Here is a 23,540-nt window from a genome sequence, read left to right on the forward strand (position 1 = left end):
TTGGGTTATCAGTTAATGGGGAAAGGTTGAAGAGTGGGGACAGGGAAATCTAAGTCTTTATCTGGAAACCTTTGCTCCTGGGGCTGCGAGGCTTTGAGGCTGCCTCATTAAAGCTCCCAAAGCACCAGCAAAGGCAGTCTAGAGATACAGGGCATTTTCTGGGGAGCAACTGGGGGCCAAGTGGCGGGGCGTGGTGGTGCCACTGGCATGTTACAGGAATGGGCTGGTCTCTACGTTCAGATTTTCCCCAGGGAGCTTTAAAGATGGGCGCAAGCGGCGGCTAAAAATAATCATACCATTTCGTGTGAGCGAGGTGCCTGTTGGCTGGTTATTTTAACACTCTAGGAAATAGGGTCCCCGGTGGGACCCACACTTGCTGGAAGAGGCATAATGAAGTGTTTGTAGGGAGCATGACCTTGTCAGGAGGAAAATAATTCTTTTTCAAGCTACGAGGTTTTACGTTTTGTTTGTTTAATGCGAAAGTAGCTTCTCTGACCTTATTTTTCACTGAGCCGGGAGCGCCAGGTTCTGCACAGCCAGAGGAAAACTCTGCAGAAGCCTCAAATTAAGCAAGGAAAACATCTCTGTCACAGAGCAGGTCATTTATCCCTTTTTCCAGTGGTGTATTTGAATACAACCAGGCTGCCAGCACCTCTGGCTGCCCTTCTCGCAGGTGCAATAGCGGGCAGGTGAAAGCAGGAGCCTGGCTCGCCGACAAGCTGCCTTCATTCGCCTTTGCTGCAAAGCAAGTCCAGGTCTCAGCCCTGCTCAGTCATACCTGATTTATTCATGTCCGTGCAGGGAAACGGGGGCTTTCCCCAGGTCGAGGTCAGGTTAGGGGTGGTCTTTCTAATGGAAAGCATGGAGGAGCTTCATCCTCCTTCCTCAAAAGCCTCTCTGCCTCCTCCATCCCCCCATGAGGCTAGAAGTGATGGCAACAGATAAAATCCCGTTGCAAAAACATGACATGCAACGTGAGCCCATTCACTGGTGGAAGTGCACCAGGAAACCGAGTCATTTAAGGAATCACCCTGAAAAGTCCAAGCGTGGGGGCATTTTGCAAGATGTTTCCTACATTTGTGTGTTTTTCCTTGGCATCATGCTGCGGCAGACGGCCGGGGTAGTGCTGAGCAACCAGCCCATGTTATTGCACCTACCGACTCCGGCTTGCCAAATCGTCTGCTCTGAGTAATGTTAAAATCCCCTGCGGCAGGAGCACAGCATCATTGGCAGGGCTTGACCATCTCTGACGGGAGAGTCAGCATCGTTCACCTCCCTGCCAGCGTCGGGCAGGCAGGATTAGCGCCGGTTCCCCTGCAGCTTGCTTTCCCAGCGTGTGAATGTGGCTGCTTCATCCCAGAGGAATGCATTTCCTGATCCTTTCAGGCAGCAAAAAAATACATCGTGGGGCCAAGCCAGCACGGGGAGAGGAGTTTTCCTCCTCCTCGAGGGCTTTGGTCCATGTGCAGACAGCAGCTGCTCCTCGAGTGGGTGCTAAGCCAGCAGATGTGCACAGAAATGTCCCGCTTGCAAGGGTCACGCTCACGCAGAGGCATCCCAGACTGGGGAATGTGGGGGGATTTGGGGCATTTTTTTTTTTTGGATGTGCAGACAGTGCCCAGCAGCCTGTTAGCTCTCTGAAGTACAAACAGCTGGAAGCTGAGAAAGCCACAGTCAGTAACAGCTTGAATGTTTTTTTGGAAAACGCAGCGGTTTTAGAGCAGAGAGAAGAGACCCTGTAACCTAATTGAAAAGTGAAAGGAAGCTGGATTTTATCTTTGCATTTGAAAAATGTATTAAACCCTGAGCTCTAGCAATAAAAACCATGAAAGGAGTTTTATCGCTTTTGCCTGTAGAGGCTCTTCAAAAAGGAAACGTGGCATCCGCAGCACGGGACATTTTGACCTCTCCGATGTTTAATAATGAGTCTCGATTTCAAAGGAAAAGAGATCATTTTAGCCAAAGAGCTGTCCAGTTCTTTCTGTGAATTAAGAACATCTAATTTCTGTTGAATGAACTCATTTGTCTGACTCAAATTTGTGTCAAGAGTTGCAACAGCGCCGTTGCTGAGCTGATGTGGGATGTCAGAGACGGGGCCGCTGGCTTTGTCCTTCTGGCTAAAAATATGCTGTGGTTTTCCGTGAAAACCGCACTCCCACTGAACACTCTCTGCTATTACACATGTATAGTAGCACATCTAATTAATGTCCTCCATCCAGCGATTCCCCTAAAAGCCTGCAGAACAGGGGATGGGATGCACATCCAAGAAATCTTCCCCTCTCTTGGCCTCCCGATTGCTGATGGGATGTTGGACACTTGCCTCGGAGATGCAGTCATCTGATGAGGTTGCAATGGACCTTAGATGATCCAAGCTCTCCGTCTTCCACCTCTCCTTTTCTGCCAGCACCTCTTTGCTTTTGAGCAGTGGCGGCGTGACGTCCCGCAGAGCTGTAAGCACCAGCTTAGGCTAAATTAAGCAGAGATGCCTGGACCCATCTGAGCTTCAGCTGCAAAGTGTCGTTCCCCTGAATAGAGAAGGAAGAAGGGGAGGGAGCTGCAGGATCTGTCCCCTTCCATGGACCATGATGGGAGAGGAGGTCCCTTCCATACTGCTGCTGTTCAGTGGGAAAGATGTGGCTAGAAGAAATTAAAAGCGTTAAAGAGAGTAGGAGTTGCTAGAATTCAGCCGAGGTTTCCAGGAGCAGGAGAAGAATGGAAAGAGGCTGGGAGAGGTGAGGGGTCTGTGGCTGCTCCCCATGCCCCCCGGTACATCCCTGCTCCGGGTGGCTCTGGCTCAGCCCTTCTCGGCTTAGGAGGCGAAAAATATTTTGCCTCCATCCCAGACCCCCTCCTCGTCTGGATCTTTTCCTCCTGCAATTGCTGCCCGCTGTCCTTGCTGGTAACGGGGGCAAAGGCACCTGCACGGCAGCTTGTTACGGTACACACGGAGACACAGGGGAAATGCTCATCCTCCATCCAAAACCAGTGTCCAAGCCTGCTTTGGGTGGAGGTCTAGGTGCATTGCTCCCTGGGTTCCTGTGCCTGCTTCCCCCGCACACAGGGGTAAAACAGATGCTCTGGGGAAGAAAAGCATCTCCCTAAGGGTATCCATCTTTCCCGATGCAAAGGCTTTACACCTCCTGAATTTCCATATTCGTGTGAGCTGAGCACACGGTGTGCTGTACCTGGGTAATGGCCCAGCTCGATATTTATGAAGTGTGATTCATTACTGTTGGGAAAGCGGGGAAAGCTGGCTCTTACCCCTGTAGCGCAGACATCTGCGTGGATGCTTTTGGCCTCATTGGAGACCCGACGGCGCGGGCACGGAGCAGCAGCCGTGGGTGGGAGGACGCCTGTCCGGCGGCGGCTGCACATCCCAAGCTGGACATGAACAGTGCTGGCCAAGCCCAGAAACATTGCAAACTCTGTCTGCAACAAGCACGGGCTCCTGTCTGTCATGATTTGGGAGAGAAAAAGCGAGTTCAGTGGAAACTATGGCATGGTCGGTGCAGTGACAGCCTCTCCTCTGTCCCCAGGTGGTGAGTGGGAAGCAGAGCGACAGCAAGAAGAGCGAGGATGTGCTCAGCCAGCTCAGGTCAAGATCCGAACATGTACAAAACCTCTCTCTAACCCAGTTCATCAAACGTAAGTGTGTGCATCCCCTGCCTCCCACTTGGACGGGGTTTCTCCGCTTGCAAAAAAAAATACGTCCTGGCAATGGGCAATGCAATGGGTTGCAATGCTGGTAAGAAAAAGGGATGTTCCTCCTTGTGCTCAGCTTACCTGCTAGATAAGCCCTCAAGATGCAGCTTAGGCATACTGTTGGGTTTAATTAGATCTGCAGGTCTCTTCCTGGTCTGCTCACAGCAGATGCTTGCCATCATGTCGAGACTACCCGGCTCCACCTCGTGCTGATCAAAGCATCTGGGGTCGGTAGCTCTCAATGTTGTGTGGCTTTAACGGCTCATCTGGGCAGTGGGAAATGGAGGCCAAAACCTCATCAGAGCCCAAAGCCAGGCAGGAAAGAGGGATGCAAGCTGTGAGCCCGGAGCAGAGCCGTGGGAAGGGGAAGAGCCCCCCCAGTTAGAGGGAGGTTTGCAGCTCAGGTGCATCCAGCTGCTATTGCTCAGCTCCCAGGTCATAGCAGGAATCCCACCCCCAGCAGCACTGCCAGCTCTTCGTCCCCAAAAAGCCTCCTCAGACCCCCTTTTTCAAGGCTGGTGACAATATCTGAGCCAGGCTGCCCTCCCTGTCCCACCGAGGATGGCCGGCGCTGCCTGGAGCCAGGGTCTGAGCAATTAAAATCAGAAGCATGTTTGTACAGGGTGATCTTAATTCAGTGCAATTAGCTTGTTTAGAAATGAGTAGGCTCTTTGTGCTGAAGGGAATCAGCTGGGCTTTAGTCTGTGGAGGTTATCGCTCAGGGTTGGTTTTTTTGAAGGAAATACTCTGCACTTGGCAATTACTTAAGAAAAGTGACCCTCTGAAGTCAATCCATGTCAGCTTCCTCCATATTTCCTGAATATTATCCCTTTAATTTATTGGAAATTCTCTGTTTTATTAAGGTCAGTGCAGGGGCAGGCACAGCCAGACAAGCGTGGGCAGGTTTTTGTTCTGCTAGTTGCACCATTTGCTCGCTAGCCTAATGCTAAATGAGAGGAGCAAGTCGGGGGTTTATTCCCCGCCCGACCTTGTTGCACTGTCATTTAGAAAACCCGCGTGATGGAAGCGATTGCGTGGGAACAGATTTATAGCGCTCCGATGGGATTTTCACACCGACACTCTGCTCCGTGCCTCTGAAAAATGAATAAAAATGAGCTCCCTGCTCCCGGGTGAAGAGAGAAGGAAACATCTTACCTCTGCTCGAGCTGCTGGTTTGGCTCGGGGTTTGCATCAGGGCGCATTGCTCTTGTCCGGGCTGCGGGAGCTGTGCTAATAAATTCATTATTTCTGAGAATTTATCCTCTAAAGACCAGTTCTGAAAAAAATGAAGTGTCTGTATTTGTTGTCAGAAGAGCAATCTTGCTGAAATCACTGGCATTTCTAATACAAAACTGGTTTTAGAGCCAGGACCTGGATGATAGCTAGTGTGTGATGGTGTAGATGGGGACAATTTGGGTGAAGTCTGAAGACTTTAGTGCTAGCTCATCTATGGGTCACTGGAAAGAGAATTTTACCTCCCATTTTGTGACTGCCCTACTTATTTTGTTTCTTCTTTCTGACACCAAGCATTCTTTCCTCTCTATTTTTACTATTCTTTTCTGTACGATAGTTTATGAAAACAGCATTTGGAGATTTTCCAACCTGAATCGCCTTGCAATTTCATACCTTCTGTTGTTTAAAAAGAGAGACAGAATGAAACACACGTGATGGAGAAATGCTGTAGGACAGTCTGGTCCCTGTACCATGTTCATAGTGAGCCTTTTTTACACCACACCCCAGTACAAAAGGGCGACCCGGCTCCTGAAGGAGAGGGGTCCCGCTTTGTGGTCTCGGGAGGCTGGAACTGATGGGGTTGTGCTGTGAAATCTTTGAGTCGTACCTCCTTGGTTTTTCTGATTGCCTCTGGCATCTCTGCACGCCGTGTGGGGAGCAGGAGCCCGCTCTGCAGAAAGGCAGGAGATGGGCATGTAGGAGATGGGCAGTGCCAATCCGCCAGCAGATCTACGCCTTCCCGGAGCTGCCTGGTACTTTGGTGTTGTCCCTGGGACAGGCAGCCCCAGACCTGCCCAATGTTGATGGCTATGGGTCCCCTGTTCAGGGTGAGATGAAGGTTGCTGATGGCTATGGGTCCCCTCTTTGGGGTGAGAAGAAGGTTGATGAAGGTTGCTGATGGCTATGAGTCCCCTGTTCGGGGTGGGATGAAGGTCACTGATGGCTATGGGTCCCCTGTTCAGGGTGGGATGAAGGTTGCTGATGGCTATGGGTCCCCTCTTTGGGGTGGGATGAAGGTTGATGAAGTTTGCTGATGGCTATGAGTCCCCTGTTCAGGGTGGGATGAAGGTCACTGATGGCTATGGGTTCCCTGTTCAGGGTGGGATGAAGGTCACTGATGGCTATGGGTTCCCTGTTCAGGGTGGGATGAAGGTCGCTGATGGCTATGGGTCTCCTGTTTGGGGTGGAATGAAGGAAAGCATTAGGATACCAGCAGGGACTGGATCAAACAGGGACTGCACAAAATCTCAGGTTTTTCCATATATTTCAGTCCTGTTCCTCCCACATCCATCATAAGACAGAGTCCTCCTTCTGGTTGAGGTGTTTGAACACATGTGAGGTGTCTGAATATCTCAAGCAGGTTGTAAAATGGCCCTGGAGATTAGGGCTGTGCTTTGTTATTTGGCTTATCTGTAGATCTTCATCCACGTTCAGTTAGAAGGCACTTTGCACCATCGGCATTGGGTCTGCCCAAACAAAGCACTTGGGGTTGAAGTCAATCGAGTCAACGCTTGGACAACTGGCTCATCACTAGTGTTAAAGCGTTTTGCAAACTGGCCTCGTACTTTCACATGGGCCACCCATGCGGGATGGCTGCAAACTCAACCCTGGACCAGGAACGCTTCGCCCAGGAGGAAGGCAGCGTCTCCTGTTGGGAAGTGGCCCTTTGCCCGTCAGCTGGAGGGAACAGGGGTGGCTTTCCCTTGGCACTGACGGGTGGGAGAAATCCAGCTCCTGCTCCAAACCTGGCCCAAGCCTGGGGGAAACTCCAGGTGAGAAAGACACTGCCTGGTTAGGCTGTGATTCAGCAAAGCACTTGAGGCTGCTCCTTGAGCAGAATAAGGCTGACGAGTGCCTTTAAACGTTTATCATTTTCTTAAGGGCTTGGCAGAGACAAGCCTTAAATTACTAAGCTGACCTGGAGGAGGAAGATGTTCAGAAATGCTGTTTAGTCACTTATTTCAGCTTAAATGATGCAAAATGAAGCATGATTATGGAGAAGGAAATGCATTTTGTCATTTGTTCTGTTGCTTCAGTGCACATGGAGATAACTGAGAGCAAAATAAGGCTGGCGGGAATTTTTGCCGTTTATTTGGAACAAAATGAGGATGGGTCAGAGCCCATCCCATGAGGTGCTTCACATTCTCCGTTTCTCTGGAAGCCGCTGGGCTTTGAATCTTTCTGCGGCAAGGTGTGATGAGCAGAGAGCAGTTTGCAAAGCCCTGGAAACTCTGCCTCAAGGACAGGAAGAGCTTTTCCATCCAGAATCAGCAATAACAGGATGGAGCTGTGTACAGGATAAATACTCAGGCAAAGCACTGGGGACATTTCCAAACAATGAGGTCAATTACCCAAGAAGGGAGCAGGCTCCACTCGCTTCAGTTGTTCAACAGTAGGAAAGTCAGAGCACTGTGGGGAATGATCTTGGCTCTTGCGCAGATGCTCTGTGTGACATTGGGTTGCACCCTGCTCCTCGTACTCACAAAGTGCTCCTTTTGCAGGCATTGGACCTGCTCACAGTAATCAAGAAAGTAGGATTTAGCTAGCCTGAAGTAATTTCCATTGCTAATTTCTAGGCTTCTGTTGAAAACACCTGGGAGGATGTGCAGCTTCTGTTGCACATACTGGGAATTAATCCATTAAAGGTGATCTTCAAAGCAATTAAAACACCAGGCTTGTGACTTGTTTGTTTCTCTATGGTGCCTAAAGATGGTTTCAAGGATATTTTATTATTATTATTTTAAAGTTTCCACTTGCTTTTGGTATCTGCCCAGCTTCCTCTCTGAAGCTGTAAGGAAGATGGAATTAGTAATGAGATGGTGATTGCAGAGAACGGCAATCTTGCTGCCTCCCACCATGGAGCGGGAGACCTGCTCGCTGTTGTAGATTTATAGCTCTGATCGGGGAGGGGGGGAGAAGGGGTGTCGTTTGATTGAAAAGACCAAAGAACTCTAGGGAACAGAAACCTTTTTGGTGGAAGATTCCCCCTACCTCCCACAAAAGGCTGGATTAGCTCTCGGGAGATCTTTCAGCAAGCAAGTTGAGGTTTCATATTTGCAACGTGTCTGAGATATTCCAGTATGTAAACTAGGCAGGAATATGCTTTAAAAAGCAAGACCTCTATTGGTACTTAAGAGCAAAACCACCTCCCCTCTTTGGGGTTCACCTTGGTCTAGCGCAGAGATATCATCGCAGCTCTTTCCCTCTCTGGCGGACTGCTAGCCTCCCGGCTCTCCAGCGTGTCAGTATTTCAGGGTCCTTGAACATGCCGTGCATGCTTGGACCCTCTCTAGTGCCCTGAGTTTGCTGCTCGCCAGTGTCTTCAGCTGCTTGCCTAACCCTGAGAGCAGAGTGCTGAGCTGGAGAGGCGATACTCCCATGAACGAGAGCTTTGCTTTTGTGTATGGAGGACCCCCTTGCATCCCCGGAGGGACCTTTGCTCTTCACATAACTTTTTAGGACAGCTAAAACAAATACACAGCTTGGGGCAGCTCCCAGACAAGCACCAGATAGTTCTCCCTGCTGCAATCTCCCAGCGCCTCTGTGCTGGAGCAGATATAAAGATTGTCCCAACTGTTTGTGAGCCGCTAAGAATTAACACCGTTAATTTATGGCAGGCCCTTGCATTAATCCTCCCTGTTAATTCCTTATCTCTGCTTCAGCATATTGGCTTTCAGAGCCCTCATCTGGGAAACTCATCATCTGTTTGTCTGGAAGTTGCCCTTATGCGCGCCTTTGCTTGCGTGCTGCAAAGCCGGACAAAGATCACGGGGGAAGGCAATGGTTCAGGGGGAGCAAAGGCATGAGCAGAAGGTGGGTTCGGGATGTGCATGAAGGAGAAATTGCTGCAGGCTGGAGAACTGCAGCCTCCCAGCTGGCGGGTGTCAGCATCGGGCATCCCGATTCCTGCGGCGCTGGGAGCGGGGCAGCTGTCTTTGCTGAGCAGGCTGAAGATATCTTTTTCTCAAGCAGTAAGGGTTCAGCCACAGGGGAATTTGCTGGAGTGTTTCTTGCCTGTAATAAAAAAAATACATTTTAATGATTGAAACAAAAAGGACATTGAAATTGCAACCGCAGCAAACAAATAAATTAACTTTTAATGACTTCCCAGCTACTTTCGTATTTGTTTTAGCAGAAGCCCTGCCACAAAGCTTCAGGGAAAGGAACTGAGGCTGTGTTTACTCGGGCCATATGTGTTTGTAACAACAACCCCTGTAATCACTCAGCGCTGCAGCCCTCAGCCCATGGGTGGTGGGGGAAAGACATGTAGGTTTCCGTGTTGCTCTCACCCATCCCAGTACAGTCCACGTGTTGAAGCCAGAAGATACAGACAGTATTTACAGAGGTTCAGCTGAGGCTGAAAAACTATCGCAGAGCCACTTGCATTTCTCCTAAGGCATCGTAAGACCCTGGCAGCTCTGAAGAAGAGCTTAGCAGGAGGTATCACTGCAGAAGGCAGCAGATTTGTCCTCTGCGTCAGCAGATGTTCAGGATCACTTGAGCAGATCACCCAAGTGTTGACGTGAGATACCAATTTTCTTGGGTCAAGAGGCTTTGTTTAGAGTTTACTTAGGAAGCATTTCTTTACCGAGAGGGTGTGTCCCGGTTTCGGCTGGGATAGAGTTAATTTGCTTCCCAGTAGCTGGTGTAGTGCTGTGTTTTGGATTTAGGATGAGAATAATGTTGGTAACACACTGATGTTTTAGTTGTTGCTAAGCAGTGGTCAAGGACTCTTCAGCTTCTCATGCTGCCCTGCCAGCGAGGAGGCTGGGGAGGCACAAGAAATTGGGAGGAGACACAGCCAGGACAGCTGACCCCAACTGGCCAAAGGGATATTCCATACCGTATGACGTCATGCCCAGTATATAAACATAAACTGGGGGGAAAGCTGGCCAGGGGTCACTGCTTGGGAACTGGCTGGGCATCGGTTGGCGGGTGGTGAGCAATTGCATTGTGCATCACTTGTTTTGTATATTCTAATTCTTTTATCATTATTATTATTATTATTATTATTATTTTCCCTTCTTTTTCTGTCCTATTAAACTGTCTTTATCTCAACCCATGAATTTTACTTTTTTTCCCAATTCGCTCCCCCATCCCATTGTGGTGGGGGAGCGAGCAGACGGCTCTGTGGTGTTTAGCTGCCGGCAGGGTTAAACCACGACAGGGTGGTCAAACACTGGAACAGGCTTCCTAGAGAGGTGGTCGACGCCCCAAGCCTGTCAGTGTTTAAGCAGCATTTGGACAATGCCCTTAATAACGTGCTTTGACTTTTAGTCAGCCCTGAATTGGTCAGGCAGTTGGACTAGATGATAGTTGTAGGTCCCTTCCAACTGAAAATATTCTGTTCTTTCTATTCTATTCTATTCTATTCTATTCTATTCTATTCTATTCCACTGATGCTGACGCCTCCAACAGTTTCCCATTGCACTGGCACAGACCCTTTATACGCTGCCTGCGTGCACATGTGTTCAGAGCAGTTCCCAGTCTCAGCTGCATGGGCTTCAGCAGAAATTAAGCATGACCGACCTTAACAGCAAATCAAAAGGATTAACAGATATGGAGGTGACCTCTGCAGGGATGGGACGTGTCCAGAGAGGAGTTGCTCTCTTCTGACGTTCACTTTGAGGCTGGACATGCTTTGCACTGAAAACACTACTTTTTTGCTTCATCTTTTGCAACAACTAACTTCTGCCATTGATTCACCCATCGCACGGCTGGTTCCTGAAGCAGGTGGGGTGAGGGATCGTTGGCTTCCCTCTCTCACCCTGTTTTGCAATTTTCAGGTGTTTCATTTTTGCAATGTCCTGACGCTTCATCCTGACTTTTTAATGTCCAAATGGTCACGCAATCAAGCCTTGAAATGATAAACCCTGAAAGCGCACATTCTGCGCTTTTGTAAATGAAACGTTCAGAAGAGCTCACCGCTCCTAAAGAGCTAATTCAAGGTTTTGCTGCTTTCTGTGGATCAATAGTTTGCTGTACACCTCCTCTGCATGCAACAGGTTTCCCCTTTTCCTTTCAGATTTTCCTCTGGTCCTGTTGAGGAACCTGCGTCATCCCGTCTACCTGCTGGTGGTGTTGGCTCAGGTCAACCTCTCTGCCATGGTTGCTGGTTTAGCAACGTTCATGGGGAAGTTCCTGGAGAGACAGTTCTCCCTCACGGCATCCTTGGCCAACATGATCATCGGTAAGTGTTGCTATCAAGGCTTGCCAGCTTTTGAGCACCTCTTAGAAAATAATCTAGAGATTACTAAGAAGCACCTCTTCCTCTGGAGCTGCCAGTCTCCTTCCATTACCTACAGACAGACGTGGCACAAGGTCCTTGCCCATAGGATTTCTCAGCTCCTATCTACTTTCCTTCCTTTACATTGCAGCCTGAGATTGCTAGAATAAAACCTTTTAAGACCTAGAGAAATGTTTGTTACCTAAGGCTGTTCACGATAATCAAGGAGAGGAAACGAACTCATTGCATCAAGGGAGCAAAGAAACATCAGATATGAATTGTGCATGTTTCTGTAGCAGGGATTACTTTACATCGATCATTTGGTTAAGGGTCTTTAAAAAAGTAGATGGTAAATAAAATTAAAAACTGCAGAAATGTATGCATGCATTTCGAAGACACTTTGCAGCAAGAGGCCAGTCAGGCTGGTGTACTGATCGTGCCTAAACTCTTCAAAATGTTTTCTATAGGCAGACTAATTGCTTGTAACAGTTGGGCTAATCGCTTGCTGTTGGTATTGTCATGAAGGAAAGGAGTAAGTGTTAAGCAGGATATGTGCTCGTGAGATTAGATGGCTTTTGCTTGTATTATAATATCCAGAATGTCCTGTCCGGGGCTGAGGTCCTCCTGTGCGAGTTTGTCATGCTAATAAAAATATGAAGAATACAGCCTTACTCTTACAATCAATTGGAGAGTTCAGAGATCTAGACACAGAAGTAGTTTAAATATATTTTTGAGCAAACAGCATGCATCCTCAGAAAAAGAGTCTTCTGAAGTCTGCAACAAATAAATCAGAAGAAAGTGAGCAGAGCAGACTGGCAAAGCCCAGCAACCCAGGCTAAATACAGGCAGAAAGGTTAAATGCTGAAGCAGCGGTGTCCTCCACTGACGTGCCCTGCTGAGTTGTTCCCAGGCTTGATTTACCCGCTCTGTTAAAGACGTGCACCGTATTTCTTGTTCTAATTTATCTAGCTTTTGTTCCCAGCTACTGAATCTTGCTTTGCCTTTTTCTGTTAGATCAAAAAGCTTTCTGTAGTTGGAAAACCCTTCCTTGTGTGGGTATTTATGGGCCGAAAGCAACCTCCCTGTTGATTCTTTGTTGAATTAAACAGATTGCACTTCTTTGGTATCCCATTGTAAGGTGGGTTTTGCAAAACTCCAAGCCTGTCATGGAAACCTTCACAGTTTTGTAATGATGACAACAGAAGCGGGCACATTACTGCATTACGCAGAAATTAAATATCCTCTCCAGGTTTCATTGATATTTTCTCCTGTCTACACTGAAGAATCACATTTGCTGAATTAAGCATAGCTTTTCGCTGGTCCCTACATCTTCCATGCATGGATACGTAAGACAGCCAGTTTGCTGTGAGGTCCCGCTGTTTTTGCAAAACTGCTCTTTCTTAGCATTATTCCACCAGTCCCTGCAAAAACCTTGGTCCCCTCCAGATCACCGATGCTGAAAAACAGGAATCCAACAACAAATCCTCTTGGACCTTCACTGTAATGAAGGGACTGATACGGCTCGGAGGATGGAAAACAAGGACCTGCTTTTCCCCAGGTGCTGTGAACATCCCTGGGGCGATGGTCGGGATCGTGGTGGGTGGTGCCATCCTGAAGAGGTTCCAGATGTCCCTGAGGCAATGCAGCGCCATGTGCGTCCTTGGCATGTTCCTCTGCCTGCTCGTGGCTTTCCCCCTCCTCTTCCTCGGCTGCCCCACGCAGAAGGTCGCAGGCATCACCTACAGCGAGAGGTACCGACAGCTCCAGCTAGGCTGGGCATGGGTGGGTCGTTCCCAGGGCTGTGGGTACCCCTCATCCCCAGCTGCACTCCTTGGGTGGAGGTGGAAGTTAAGCAGAATACCCAGAAATGGGTTTATTCCCTCTTGAGAAACAGTTAATGGTGATAAAATAAGGCTAGAAATTAATGCTTTTGTGAATAAACACTGAATCTGCTGCATCCTTACTCCTTCTAACTTCATTGACTGGTGGTGAAACCAGAAGTGAACGCGTTTTTGGCACAAACAGCGCAAGATTAAAATTTCTTCTCAGAAAGTGCGGCGCCTTCCTCACAGGCAAATAATTTGGGCAGGGGCCAGCCCTGGGATCACACCTTCAAAGCCGTGGCTGCTTCCCTACACGGCTAAACACAGGCAGGACCTTGTCTTCCCTCAAGGCTTGATCCAAGTTCCTGTAAATTCACTTGTTCAGCATCCTGTGGTCTCGGTGGAAGCTGGTCCAAGCCCTCAGCGGGACGCTTACCACCTCCCACAGCATGGTGTTGCAAATACCCCAAGACCCCACGTTTGGGGCCAAATATGAAGGAAGTGGGTGACTCCGTTGACCATTTGTGGTCAGGATGCTTTGCCCAGGCAGAGCAAAGGCTTGGGGGGTTATAGTGGAATTTCTGTGGGTCCTCGCTTACATATGGGGAAGGTTTTGTTAAGCAACCGAGGGTTTCTTTACTAATCTCCATATACATGCAGTATATTTTCTATATAAGATGCGTATTAACGATGCTCGATTCCGTGTATTAATATTTTCTTCCTGTCGTAGCTCTGAATTTGGACACCACGCCTTGGAGTGTAACCTCCAGTGTAACTGCCCTGAGAAAACCTATAACCCCATCTGCGGCTCTAACGCTATTGAATACATCTCACCCTGTTCCGCTGGCTGCAGCGTCGTAAATATCAATGCAGACAACTCAGTCCTGGTGAGTCATTCTCACTGCGCTAGTGTCCTGGCTTGGGATGGCTAATGAGGGATGACCAATGCAGCGCTCAAGTCTGGCAATTAGGTTGTCTGGTGTTCGTTAGTGTTGGATAAGCTCTGCGTGACCCTGTGGGATGAGCGGGGGGAAGGTTGAGAATGTCCCAGGAAGACGCCTTGTAGATGGTGTCTCTTAGCGCTCTCCAGTATAACACAGCCCTTGCCAGTACAGATCCTTGGCCAAGGCAGCAAGCAGAAACCTTTTAGGCATCCAGCCTTTTAGGATGTCAAGATGTCCTTCCCCATCCACTGCTCCACCCCAGGTCAGGTTTTGCTCCACGAACCCTAGCTTCAATATCTCCCATGCTACCCAGAAGCTTGAGTGGATGATGCAAGGACCTTCTGCTTTCCCTTCACGTCTAAATGATGACCAACAAGGTCACCTTTCTTAGCTGTGTTTCCTGTGGTGGGACAGGAGGACGTGCAGTACGGGAAGGGCTAATCACAGCACCTAGCATGACCCCGAGTCCATGGATGCCTCTTGTACTCAAGGGGTGCTTTCTCCATGGGGTGAGTCAGCCCACCTCCAGGCTCCTGCTGTGAATTGCCCCATCTGTGTTCCTTGCATAGGGACCTACGGAAACCAGGCTCCCAATTTAGGCATCACGTGCCTGAAGTTCTCTGAAACTGGATGGAGTCCGAGCGTTTCCATTTTCGCAGGGCTGTGAAGGCAAAATATCAGTGCAGGTGGCACACATTTTCACATACCTCGATGCCTTGCAGCAGGTATCACCCAGACTGCTCACCCAACGGTATTTGCTTGGACTTGACCTAAAATACTGCTCAAAGCCTATAATGAACTATTTATTTATTTATTTTTGCTGAAGCAAGATCCCAAACTGCAATTGGTCCAAACTGCCCTCCTGCAGAGTTGGGGGGCCAATACCAGCTGAACACGCTCAACTGGTACCTACAGTTGCGGAAGCAGCCTGGGTGTTTCCATCATATAACTTGCTTTAGTGATGCTACATCTATAGATCGTGTACAGGGATGAAGAGAGGGAAGGTAAATCCTGCTTTTGGGCACTCAGGGAGCAACTCTGTATGCTCGGGGCAAGCCAAGCCTGGAGGCACCATTGCCCCAGTACACATAGCACTGACATTTAGCAGACCTTCACTGCGTGCTCTGGGAAGGCGTTGTTAGAGCAATGATATTCCACCTTTCAGCCTGCAGATTTGCAGGTTAAAAAGTCGTGATCTAGTTGCAGCGTGCATCCTCTCCATAAGTACCGGTTGTCAAGCCAAGTGTCTGCGTGAGAGGATAATTTAGTGGGAGAGTCCCGATGCGGGGGCTAGAGAAATGGGGTTTGCTCTTGGCTTTCCCTTGATTTGCAGACCTGGCAGGGTTATTTTGCTGCCCTGTGCTTCTCTTTCCTCTGCTGCTCCGTGCCTGTCACCAAAACCCCAACAGGACCGAGTTTTCACAGTGCCAATTGTCTGTTGGGTCTCCAAGCAATACAGTTCAACAAATAAATAGTAAGCAAATCTTTGCCAATTCAAATATCTATCTGAAAAATGTTAGCAATCCATATAGGGTGAGTAGTTTTCCACTGTGTTCTTGGCACAGGATATAATGGCAGCCTGGGACTGTCTGGGCACTTTTTAGCAGCATTGTGTTAATTAACAACACTTCATTTTAATAACAATTATGTTTTCTGCCAGAGCTTAGTCCCAAATGTGCTCTTCTGCATCCTTGTGCCTGCCTTTTGTACAGTGGATCCTCTTCAACTGCTTCTTCCTCCTCAGAGATGCCTCCAGCCCTTTAACACCCTGTGCTCCCGAACGTGACACACGCCTGCATTCATTATATGTATTATTGCGTGTAGCCACAAGCTACAACAAAATCAGGGCTCCCTTGATGGTGCCATGCAAACGCTACTCGGTAAAGCCAGCATTAGCTCTTCCTTTAGCGCTGAGATAATTTGCTGAATCTTCTTTCCACCGATTAATGCATCTTGACCCAATTTGAGTTGTGTGAGAGCTTCTTCTGCACAAGGACTGTATCTCGGTATGTTGTTATAAATGCCAAGCCACGTGCCAGCACGTGGTAGCTGGAGCACGTTGCATCTCCCTGGGACGGGGGGGTTCGTGGCACGCAGTGATGTGGCTGCAGATGCTGAGCTCTGCTCCTTTATCCTGCTGGACTAGGAGCGGGTGTCCGCAGAGTCCCTCTCCGGTTTTGGGTATTACCTGTTGCAGGAAAGGAAAAATGAGATTATTGCATTTTATGGCATTCCTCCAGCTGCTGCTTTCTCTGCTATATTACACTTTTCTCACTATTTTCAGCAGCTCTTTGCCAGTGTGGGGACCTGTTGCCTACTACTTTCCATGTCCCAAACGCCTGGGCTTCTAGAAACCCTCCCAGTGTGCAGGAAAACCTTCAATCTCGTGCTCAGCTTTGCTGCAGCCCTTCCAGAAGAGACTTGCACAGTGCAAGCTTGATTTGAACACTCTTACTTGAAAGCTCTTCTACACTGAAAGCGATTTGCTCTTTGCATCGCCTGATGTCCACAAATTCCATGGGCAATGCAAACTTTGCCCAAGAGCAAGACCGTGCAGTGACAACCTTTTAGTGCTTTGCTGTTTGTTTGGGTCCAGCATGACTTGTTGAAGTGAGGGGACTGTGGGAATCTCTGTGCCGTGGGACTCCCGGGTTTCTGAGCCCCGCTCTGCTCTCATCGTGCATGGCCCTGGGTGGGAGCGGGGACATCCCTCTGCTGCCAGGCAGGTTGGATCTGAGCTGGTCAGCACACACCCGAAAATTTAGGGTACCAGAAGGTCCCAGCTGGGGAAAAAAAGAAGAAATAAGACAGCATCGGGCAGAGTTTGATGTGAGCAGCTTTCTCTCTTAAGAAAACAATTCCTAAATGGTACTGTTGGGGATGTTTGATGCACAGCCCTGAAAAGCCCGGGGATGGCTGTGTGCCATCCAGCAGCTCGTCCCTGCCCGAAAACCACAGCCCCGGTTTCTGGGCTGCTCTCGGTTATTCTCCTTTCCTTGCTTCACCGGGTGGTTTTTCCCAGCCGTGGTGCTGCGTTAGCCTCGTGGCACTGCTGCCCGGATGATGCATCTCACGGAGACGGGCCACCAGTAGCTTTGTGGCTTGTTGCCGCTGCTCGGAGGTTTTTCCAACCGGAGTCATGCTCCCTGCTCTAAAATCCTCCGAGGTTTTGAATGAAAGGGGCAGAGCCCTGCCTTGTGCCTCCATCACGTGCATCTCCAGCCCTCTGTCTCCATTTGGCTTTGTGTGAGTCCCCTCAATGTCGTGACTCCGATTCTCTGTAAAAGGTGGTGGTCGCACAGATCGAGCGAGTTTTAATTTATCTAATTGCATTTTTTTTAACCGCTTTGGCCCAAATTCATCTCAGCTATCGTAGGCACTTATCTGTGGTGGGTCCTCTGGAGACCCACCTCTCCCTCCATGACTGCAGAAGGAGCCCAGGTGATGAGTTTGGTTTAGTTCGTTTCAGATGGGTGAAGAAGATAACTCCTGGTCTTACTTTAAAACATTAGATCCTCTTTCCTAGAGGTGGGAGGAGGGATTGTGTCCCCTTTCATCCCAAATCTCCCCCCCCATGCTCTCAGCCGGGAGCAGTTCCTTGTGGGTCTCTTTTACGGGCATCAGCCCTGCCACTTCCCCAGGCAGTGATGTGGGAACGGGGATTTGGGAGACCCTGGGCTGCTCCTGCCTCTGGGATCACCCTTCTGCAACCTGCCATCCCGCTGTGCATCTGTCCCCCTCCGGCAAAGATAAGATCATGCCCATTTTATTTAAAGGTCTCTTCTAAAAAAAATGAGGTTTCTTGTTTAAAAAAAAAGATAATTGTGACTAAAATCTGGAGAAAAAGAAAAAAATCCATATCCTTCGCCCCAGGGCACGTTTCCTTTGCTAACGCTGTGCCCGTTATTTATGACCCTCTCTCAAAGGTGGGGTTTTGCATTTTCCCCTAGCAAGTGTTTTCTGATTTAATACTCGCCTAAGCTTGGGTCTGGCTTTGATTGCCAGCTCTGCTCTACACATAGCCCCTGGATGAAGGGTCTCACACCAGGAGACAAGCTGGGTACAGGTGATGGAGCCCAGGCTGCTCCCCTGGAGATTTCCTCCAAAAGATAGAACACTGGCACGTAAGCTGACATCGGGCTTGAATGTTTTATCAGCTGTGGGTGAGAGTTTTCCATGCCAGGCATCCGGATTTATGCAGGATGCCACAGTGTTCAGCTGGCAAATGATGACATTGAAATAAAGCTGTGAGTAAGCATCTTCAGTGCACAACAGGCACGAAACGCGGGACTGGAAGCACGAGCATAGAAGGATTGCTGCAGGGAGTAGGGAGGCATTGCTGGGGCTCACACCAACAAGGCAAGGATGCGTCTGGGTTGGGAGCACTTCCAGGTGCCTCTGGAAGCACAGAGAGATGAACCAAGGTACCACTGTAGACGAACCAAGGTACCGCGGTGGTCCCAGCTTCCCCATCAGGTGTGCGTGCTCACCCGTGTGACATCCTAGCGATGCCCGTGGGACCTGGTGGGACTGGGACCTCCTTTCAGAGACGGCAGCATGTTGGAGGCTGGAAGTGGGGATGGGAATATGTATTTCCTCATCCACTCAGTCTGTTATCCCCAGCCAGCTTTATTGTATGCGTTTCTTTTTTTTTCCCCCTACTCCCCAAAGTATTGAGTGCTAATTACTGGTAACTATTTACAGACGAAACCTAAACACCCTCCCTCCCTCTGACAGCTGGCAGCTATCCCTGGCATCTCCATAGCCTTGAGCAGATGAGCAGCCTCTGGGTTTTCTCTCCTCTTTGCAGAACTACACCAACTGCAGCTGCATCTCTGAAAACGGGCTCGCGGGGTTCGCCAAGCCCGGGACCTGCGGCACCGGGTGCTCCCACCTCTTCCTGCCCTTTGTGGTCCTCTCCTGCCTGGCGGGGATCCTTGCCAGCACGTCCCACACGCCGTCCTTCATGCTCATCCTCAGGTGAGCAGAGTGGGTTGGCCACAGTCTAGGTGCAGCCAGAAAAGGCATCTGGAGGTGGCGTTTGGAAAACCAAGGGGTCCTTGAATTGAGGAGGAAGGTTTTCTCCAGCTGAGGGACTGGAGGGTTAAATCAGCCCTATATTGCACCTCGTGCCCGGTTCCTCCCGTTGCTTTTACACGGGTTTTGCATGTGTTGGTGCACGGAATGGGGACCGGGGCTTCCCTGCTCCTGTCATCTGGCAGTGCATGTGGTTGTCCATCTTCTAGGCTATGTCTGGCTTGGGAGCAGGCTGTGCTTTGCCAGCAAAGACCTGGCATGGCTGGGCAGGACAGAAACATCGAGCATCTCCAGTCTCAAATGCTGAAGCAGGAGAGACTTTAAGGACTTGCTCTTGAAGACCCTGCACTAACAGAGCTCCTGCTGCCCTAAGACTACAAAGGCTCTTCCAAGGTCTCTTTGGCTGTTGCTGCTGATCCCTGCAGAGTTAAGCGGGGTTCTTAAGAGCAGTGGGGCTCACAGGAACCCCACGTTGCCCTCAGCACCTCCCATTCCTGGTCTCAGCACAACCTTCAGATCCAGCAGCCATCCTGTTCCTTCTCCCCACCCACGGCTGATACTTCAGTAACGAGATGCACCATTAACTCAGCATTAATTTAGCACGGCAGTACTTTGGCACTTTTTAATGCAGCTCCATGTTGAGTTAAGAAGTTTAATTACCTTCCTTCCTTCTGATGGATCTCGCTTGAATACAGCCTCCCTTCCCAGTGCAGAGAAGCAATTAGGACTCTAGTTTCCCACACCCTTGTAAAGGTGCCTGTGGGGCAGGCAGTGGGAGGCTGGAGCCAGCCTCAACACGAGCCCCAGGCTGGTGGGGCTGGAGCCTGGGACGGGCAGGAGAGGCTGAGGCTGGGTCTGTGCTGGGGGAGAGGGGAAAGCCATGGGGGAATCTCTGTGTTAGTCTATAAATGATATTTCCAAGCACGTTTCTGTGGTTGAAGCACTCCAAACAGTTGCTTTTTAGGGAAAGGCTGTGGTTAAAACCTGTTTTTACATTGACTCCCAGGCATTATTAAATCACCTTTTATGCCCTAAGTGAGCTATGCGTACACCAGGCAGTCAGAGAGGAAAGGGGAGCTGAGTCCCCTGAGATGCACTGACCTGGAGGTCCTCTGCCACCCAGTCCTCTCCCATGTGTGACCCTAGCAGGAACCACAGCCTGAAATATTTATTTCAAAAAACTGGGGTACCACCAAAATATACACTGGGGCGGCCCACCTCAAAAAAAGCCACTTCCTCAATGGCTAAATCGCTTTTCTCCTTCCGTTACAAAAAGCATCCCTTGTATTGCTGGTGTTTGGCAGAGCCAGTGGCTATATTGGTTTCTGTTTGTGTCTTACTCATACGGATTCTTTAAACTAAAAGCAAAAATACTTAGCTGAGCTCCTCCCTGTCTCTTACGGAGTTTGATAGGTTTTTCAGGCCAAAAAAAGGCTGTGGTAAGCTTCTAGCCCTAATGAATGAAACTTCATCATTTTTGCTGACGTAAAAAGGAACTGCCTGGGGTCCTTGGTGGCTGGGTTGAAGGATGACTTTTTGGAAATGCCAGAGGGCACACTTTCCATTTTGTTTTTCAGGAGCATCCAGCCTGAAGACAAATCGTTTGCGGTTGGGATACAGTTCATGCTGCTGAGAGTTTTAGGTAAATTAAAACGTGTCGAAATGCCGTCCTGGAAAATCATGGCAGCTCTTGGGGATTCGTGGGGATTTCATCCCTGAGCAGCCCCAGGGCTGCAGAATTGCTGTTTATTCAGAGTTTCAGGCTGACCAAAGCCTGTCCTAAGCCAGGGAAAGATGCTGCCTTGCAGGGTCTAGGGGGCTGCACATGGTGGGGAGGGGACGAGGCATCTCTGTGGGAGTACATCTACATGGCTCAATAAAAGAGGACATAGAATAAGTTTAGGTCGAGGAGGGCAGCCCTTGGCTGTGCACAGATACTGCCATGTTTGCCTCCAGCATATCAGGGTGGCTGCAAACCATGTCCTGTGGTCCCACTAGTTATTTGTCCTCTGGTGAAAATTCGTGTTCACCTGGAGGCCCCCAGAACATGCCACTGCAGTTGTGGGAAGGAGCGTTCATGCACAGTGCGTGAAGGAGGTGAGCATCATTCCTGGGATGAGCGATGGTCCCTTATCAAAGAGCAATGAGAAAGAAGGACCGTTTTGCATCTTGGTGGGGTGCAAACACACAGCCAGCCCTCGGCATGCTGTGCAGGACCAGCGGCTTCATGGGCCACAGCAAAGTAGACCATCCCCAACCGCTTTCCACCCCCTTAGCACATGGCAAAGTAACCAGGGTTGGGTCTGTCCCAGCAGAGCGGCTCCCATAACATAACAAAGCCCCCGCTGACCCTCTCCTTCCAGCCTGGATGCCGGGGCCCGTTTTGTACGGCAGCGCCATCGACACGACCTGCATCCTCTGGGAGAAGAAGTGCGACAGGAAGGCAGCCTGCAGATACTACGACAATAACCTCTTCAGGCAAAGGTAGGGATGAGCAGTCAGGATAAGGGCTGAGGGTGCAGAGGGAAACCCGGGGGGAACATGGCATCAGGCCACCCCCGACGTGGGATAAGTTGTTGCATATGCCATGGTAAGCAAACAGGGACACCTGCATCCCCCTGGCCTGTGCTAACTCCCAGCAGTGCTTGGGAATGGTTTGGAAAGTCATTGGCACAAGCTAAAACCCTGCCAAGGACCGTGCTAACTTGCTGCTATAGACCACAGAGGTCCACTTCCAGAAATGCTCCTTGCATTATAGTGTGAACAGTCGTTCACTGGAACAACCTCCCCAGGGACGTGGTAGAGTCCTCATCACTGGAGGTTTTCAAGATGCGAGTGGACAAAGTGCTAGGTAATCTCACCTAGGCTCCCTTTCCCACAAAAGGTTGGACCAGATGGTCTTTTGAGGTCTTTTCCAACCTGGGCTGTTGTGTGATGCTATGATTAATCATTTTACCAGCATAGACACAGCAACCTGTCCTGACGCCTCCTCCGTCGAGGTAACGCAGCAGCAGCAGAGGTGACCCCAGCCTCAAAGCTGCCTGTGAGGTGGTGCAGGGTCCGTGCAGGGTGCCTTGCACACTGGGGTTCATCTTCTAACAGAACGGCCCAGCTCGACACGGAGAAGGTACCAAATCCAGCCTGTGCACTGTGGGGAGGCTGGAAGGGAGCTGCAGGTGGTCTTCCATCCCTATTGCAAGTTCATCGTTGTTGGATGACTCGCTGACCAGTAGCTGCAGCAAGTCCTATTCACCCTCAACCCCAAGACAGGTTTTTATATGCCATTTCCTTCCTACCAGGAGATATGATCACTTAATGTAACACCAAAAAGAAATGCATCCTCATAGCTACTCCTCCTCTTTCTGCCACCCTTCTTGGGACCCAGGCTTGCAGCAGTTGCTTGCCCACTGCCGAATGTGCCCAAGGAGCCCATTCCCATGTTCAGTGTCTCCTGGGTGCCTGGGGACATTGGGTGTTGGTGCTTGGTGCACATAGGAACGCCCTTGCTACCCTGATTTGTTGTGTTTCCACACCACAGGTATCTTGGTCTCCAGTTTTTCTTTGAGGTGGGCACTTTCCTGTGCTTCGTGACCGTGTATATGATTCTCAGACGGCAGGAGAGGGAAGCCAGCAATGCAGCAGAGACAAAGGCAGACCCAGAAAAGGAGAAACTGGCAGGAAACTCCATAAAGTGCCCAGAATCCAAAGTGTGACACCAAAAATGTGAATTGTGATCCGTGTCCGGGGAGGTGAAGCCACGTGAATCACCCCACACTTCAACTGTGAAGGATGGATGCTTGGAGTGATGGACGATGGGGCTGCTTCCTAATCTTCTGGGTGGGATGTACTACTTCTGTACTGCCGTGGGAGTCTGTCCGTACGCTGTTCTACGCCTGCCGCCTCCACCTCAACAGTGCAGCTTGCTCCTTCACATGGATTAGTCCACACACATTAACCTTTGGACACTGCAGTCTTCTGGATTTATGTCCTCCAAAGCATTTGTTCCTGCTGACAGTCTCGGTGATGCCAGCACTGAGCGTTAACCATATAGCTGAAGGGTCCTTTGTTTTTTTTTTTAATAAATCATTTTTAAGAAATGGTTTTGTACTGAACCCATCCATCTCCCTGAATGATAGTCTGTCCTTGCCCCCAAAATGTCAGTTGTGCTTGTTCCTTTTGCTCTCGTGGTGTTGTTAGGTGGTCTCTCTTCCTTGAAGGCTTCATCCAGCTCCAGCTGCCATTGATGGGATTTTTGTCCCAGGCTGTGGACCGTTGCAAGGACCAGCTCACATGCTTCACCCAGCTGCTGTGTAGATGCTGCTTCGGCGGCGAGGGGCAGGGATGAGGATGCTGGGGAGGGGAGGACATCAAAAAGAACCGCAGGTCCAGCCCAGGAGAGAAACTCCAATACCCACAGACTTGTAGCGCTTTGGCGGCACGGCCATATTTTGCAGCAATAATAATAATAATAGTAATAATAATGATAATAATAATATTTCTTATTTTTGCACTATCAGTACTTGTCACAGGGGCTTACTGAAGCATGTGAGTGTTAAGGGTCCTTCCCGTTTTCCA

General features: G+C 49.6%; 1 protein-coding gene across 1 annotated transcript in view; it reads left to right on the plus strand.

Annotated features, from left to right (window-relative positions):
• SLCO2B1 (solute carrier organic anion transporter family member 2B1) overlaps positions 1-23,025 on the plus strand; it is a 46,156-nt gene extending 23,131 nt beyond the window's left edge. Inside the window, exons 7-14 of the mRNA XM_050906556.1 lie at positions 3,537-3,645; positions 10,961-11,125; positions 12,720-12,912; positions 13,715-13,871; positions 18,739-18,908; positions 20,543-20,607; positions 21,329-21,449; positions 22,504-23,025. Of these exons, the coding sequence (XP_050762513.1) occupies positions 3,537-3,645; positions 10,961-11,125; positions 12,720-12,912; positions 13,715-13,871; positions 18,739-18,908; positions 20,543-20,607; positions 21,329-21,449; positions 22,504-22,678 (1,155 nt within the window). The 3' untranslated portion in view covers positions 22,679-23,025. The remainder of the gene's footprint in view (positions 1-3,536; positions 3,646-10,960; positions 11,126-12,719; positions 12,913-13,714; positions 13,872-18,738; positions 18,909-20,542; positions 20,608-21,328; positions 21,450-22,503) is intronic.
• The last annotated feature ends 515 nt before the right edge of the window (positions 23,026-23,540 follow it).

Source organism: Gymnogyps californianus, chromosome 1, assembly GCF_018139145.2.
Source record: "Gymnogyps californianus isolate 813 chromosome 1, ASM1813914v2, whole genome shotgun sequence".
Lineage (NCBI taxonomy): Eukaryota > Metazoa > Chordata > Aves > Accipitriformes > Cathartidae > Gymnogyps > Gymnogyps californianus.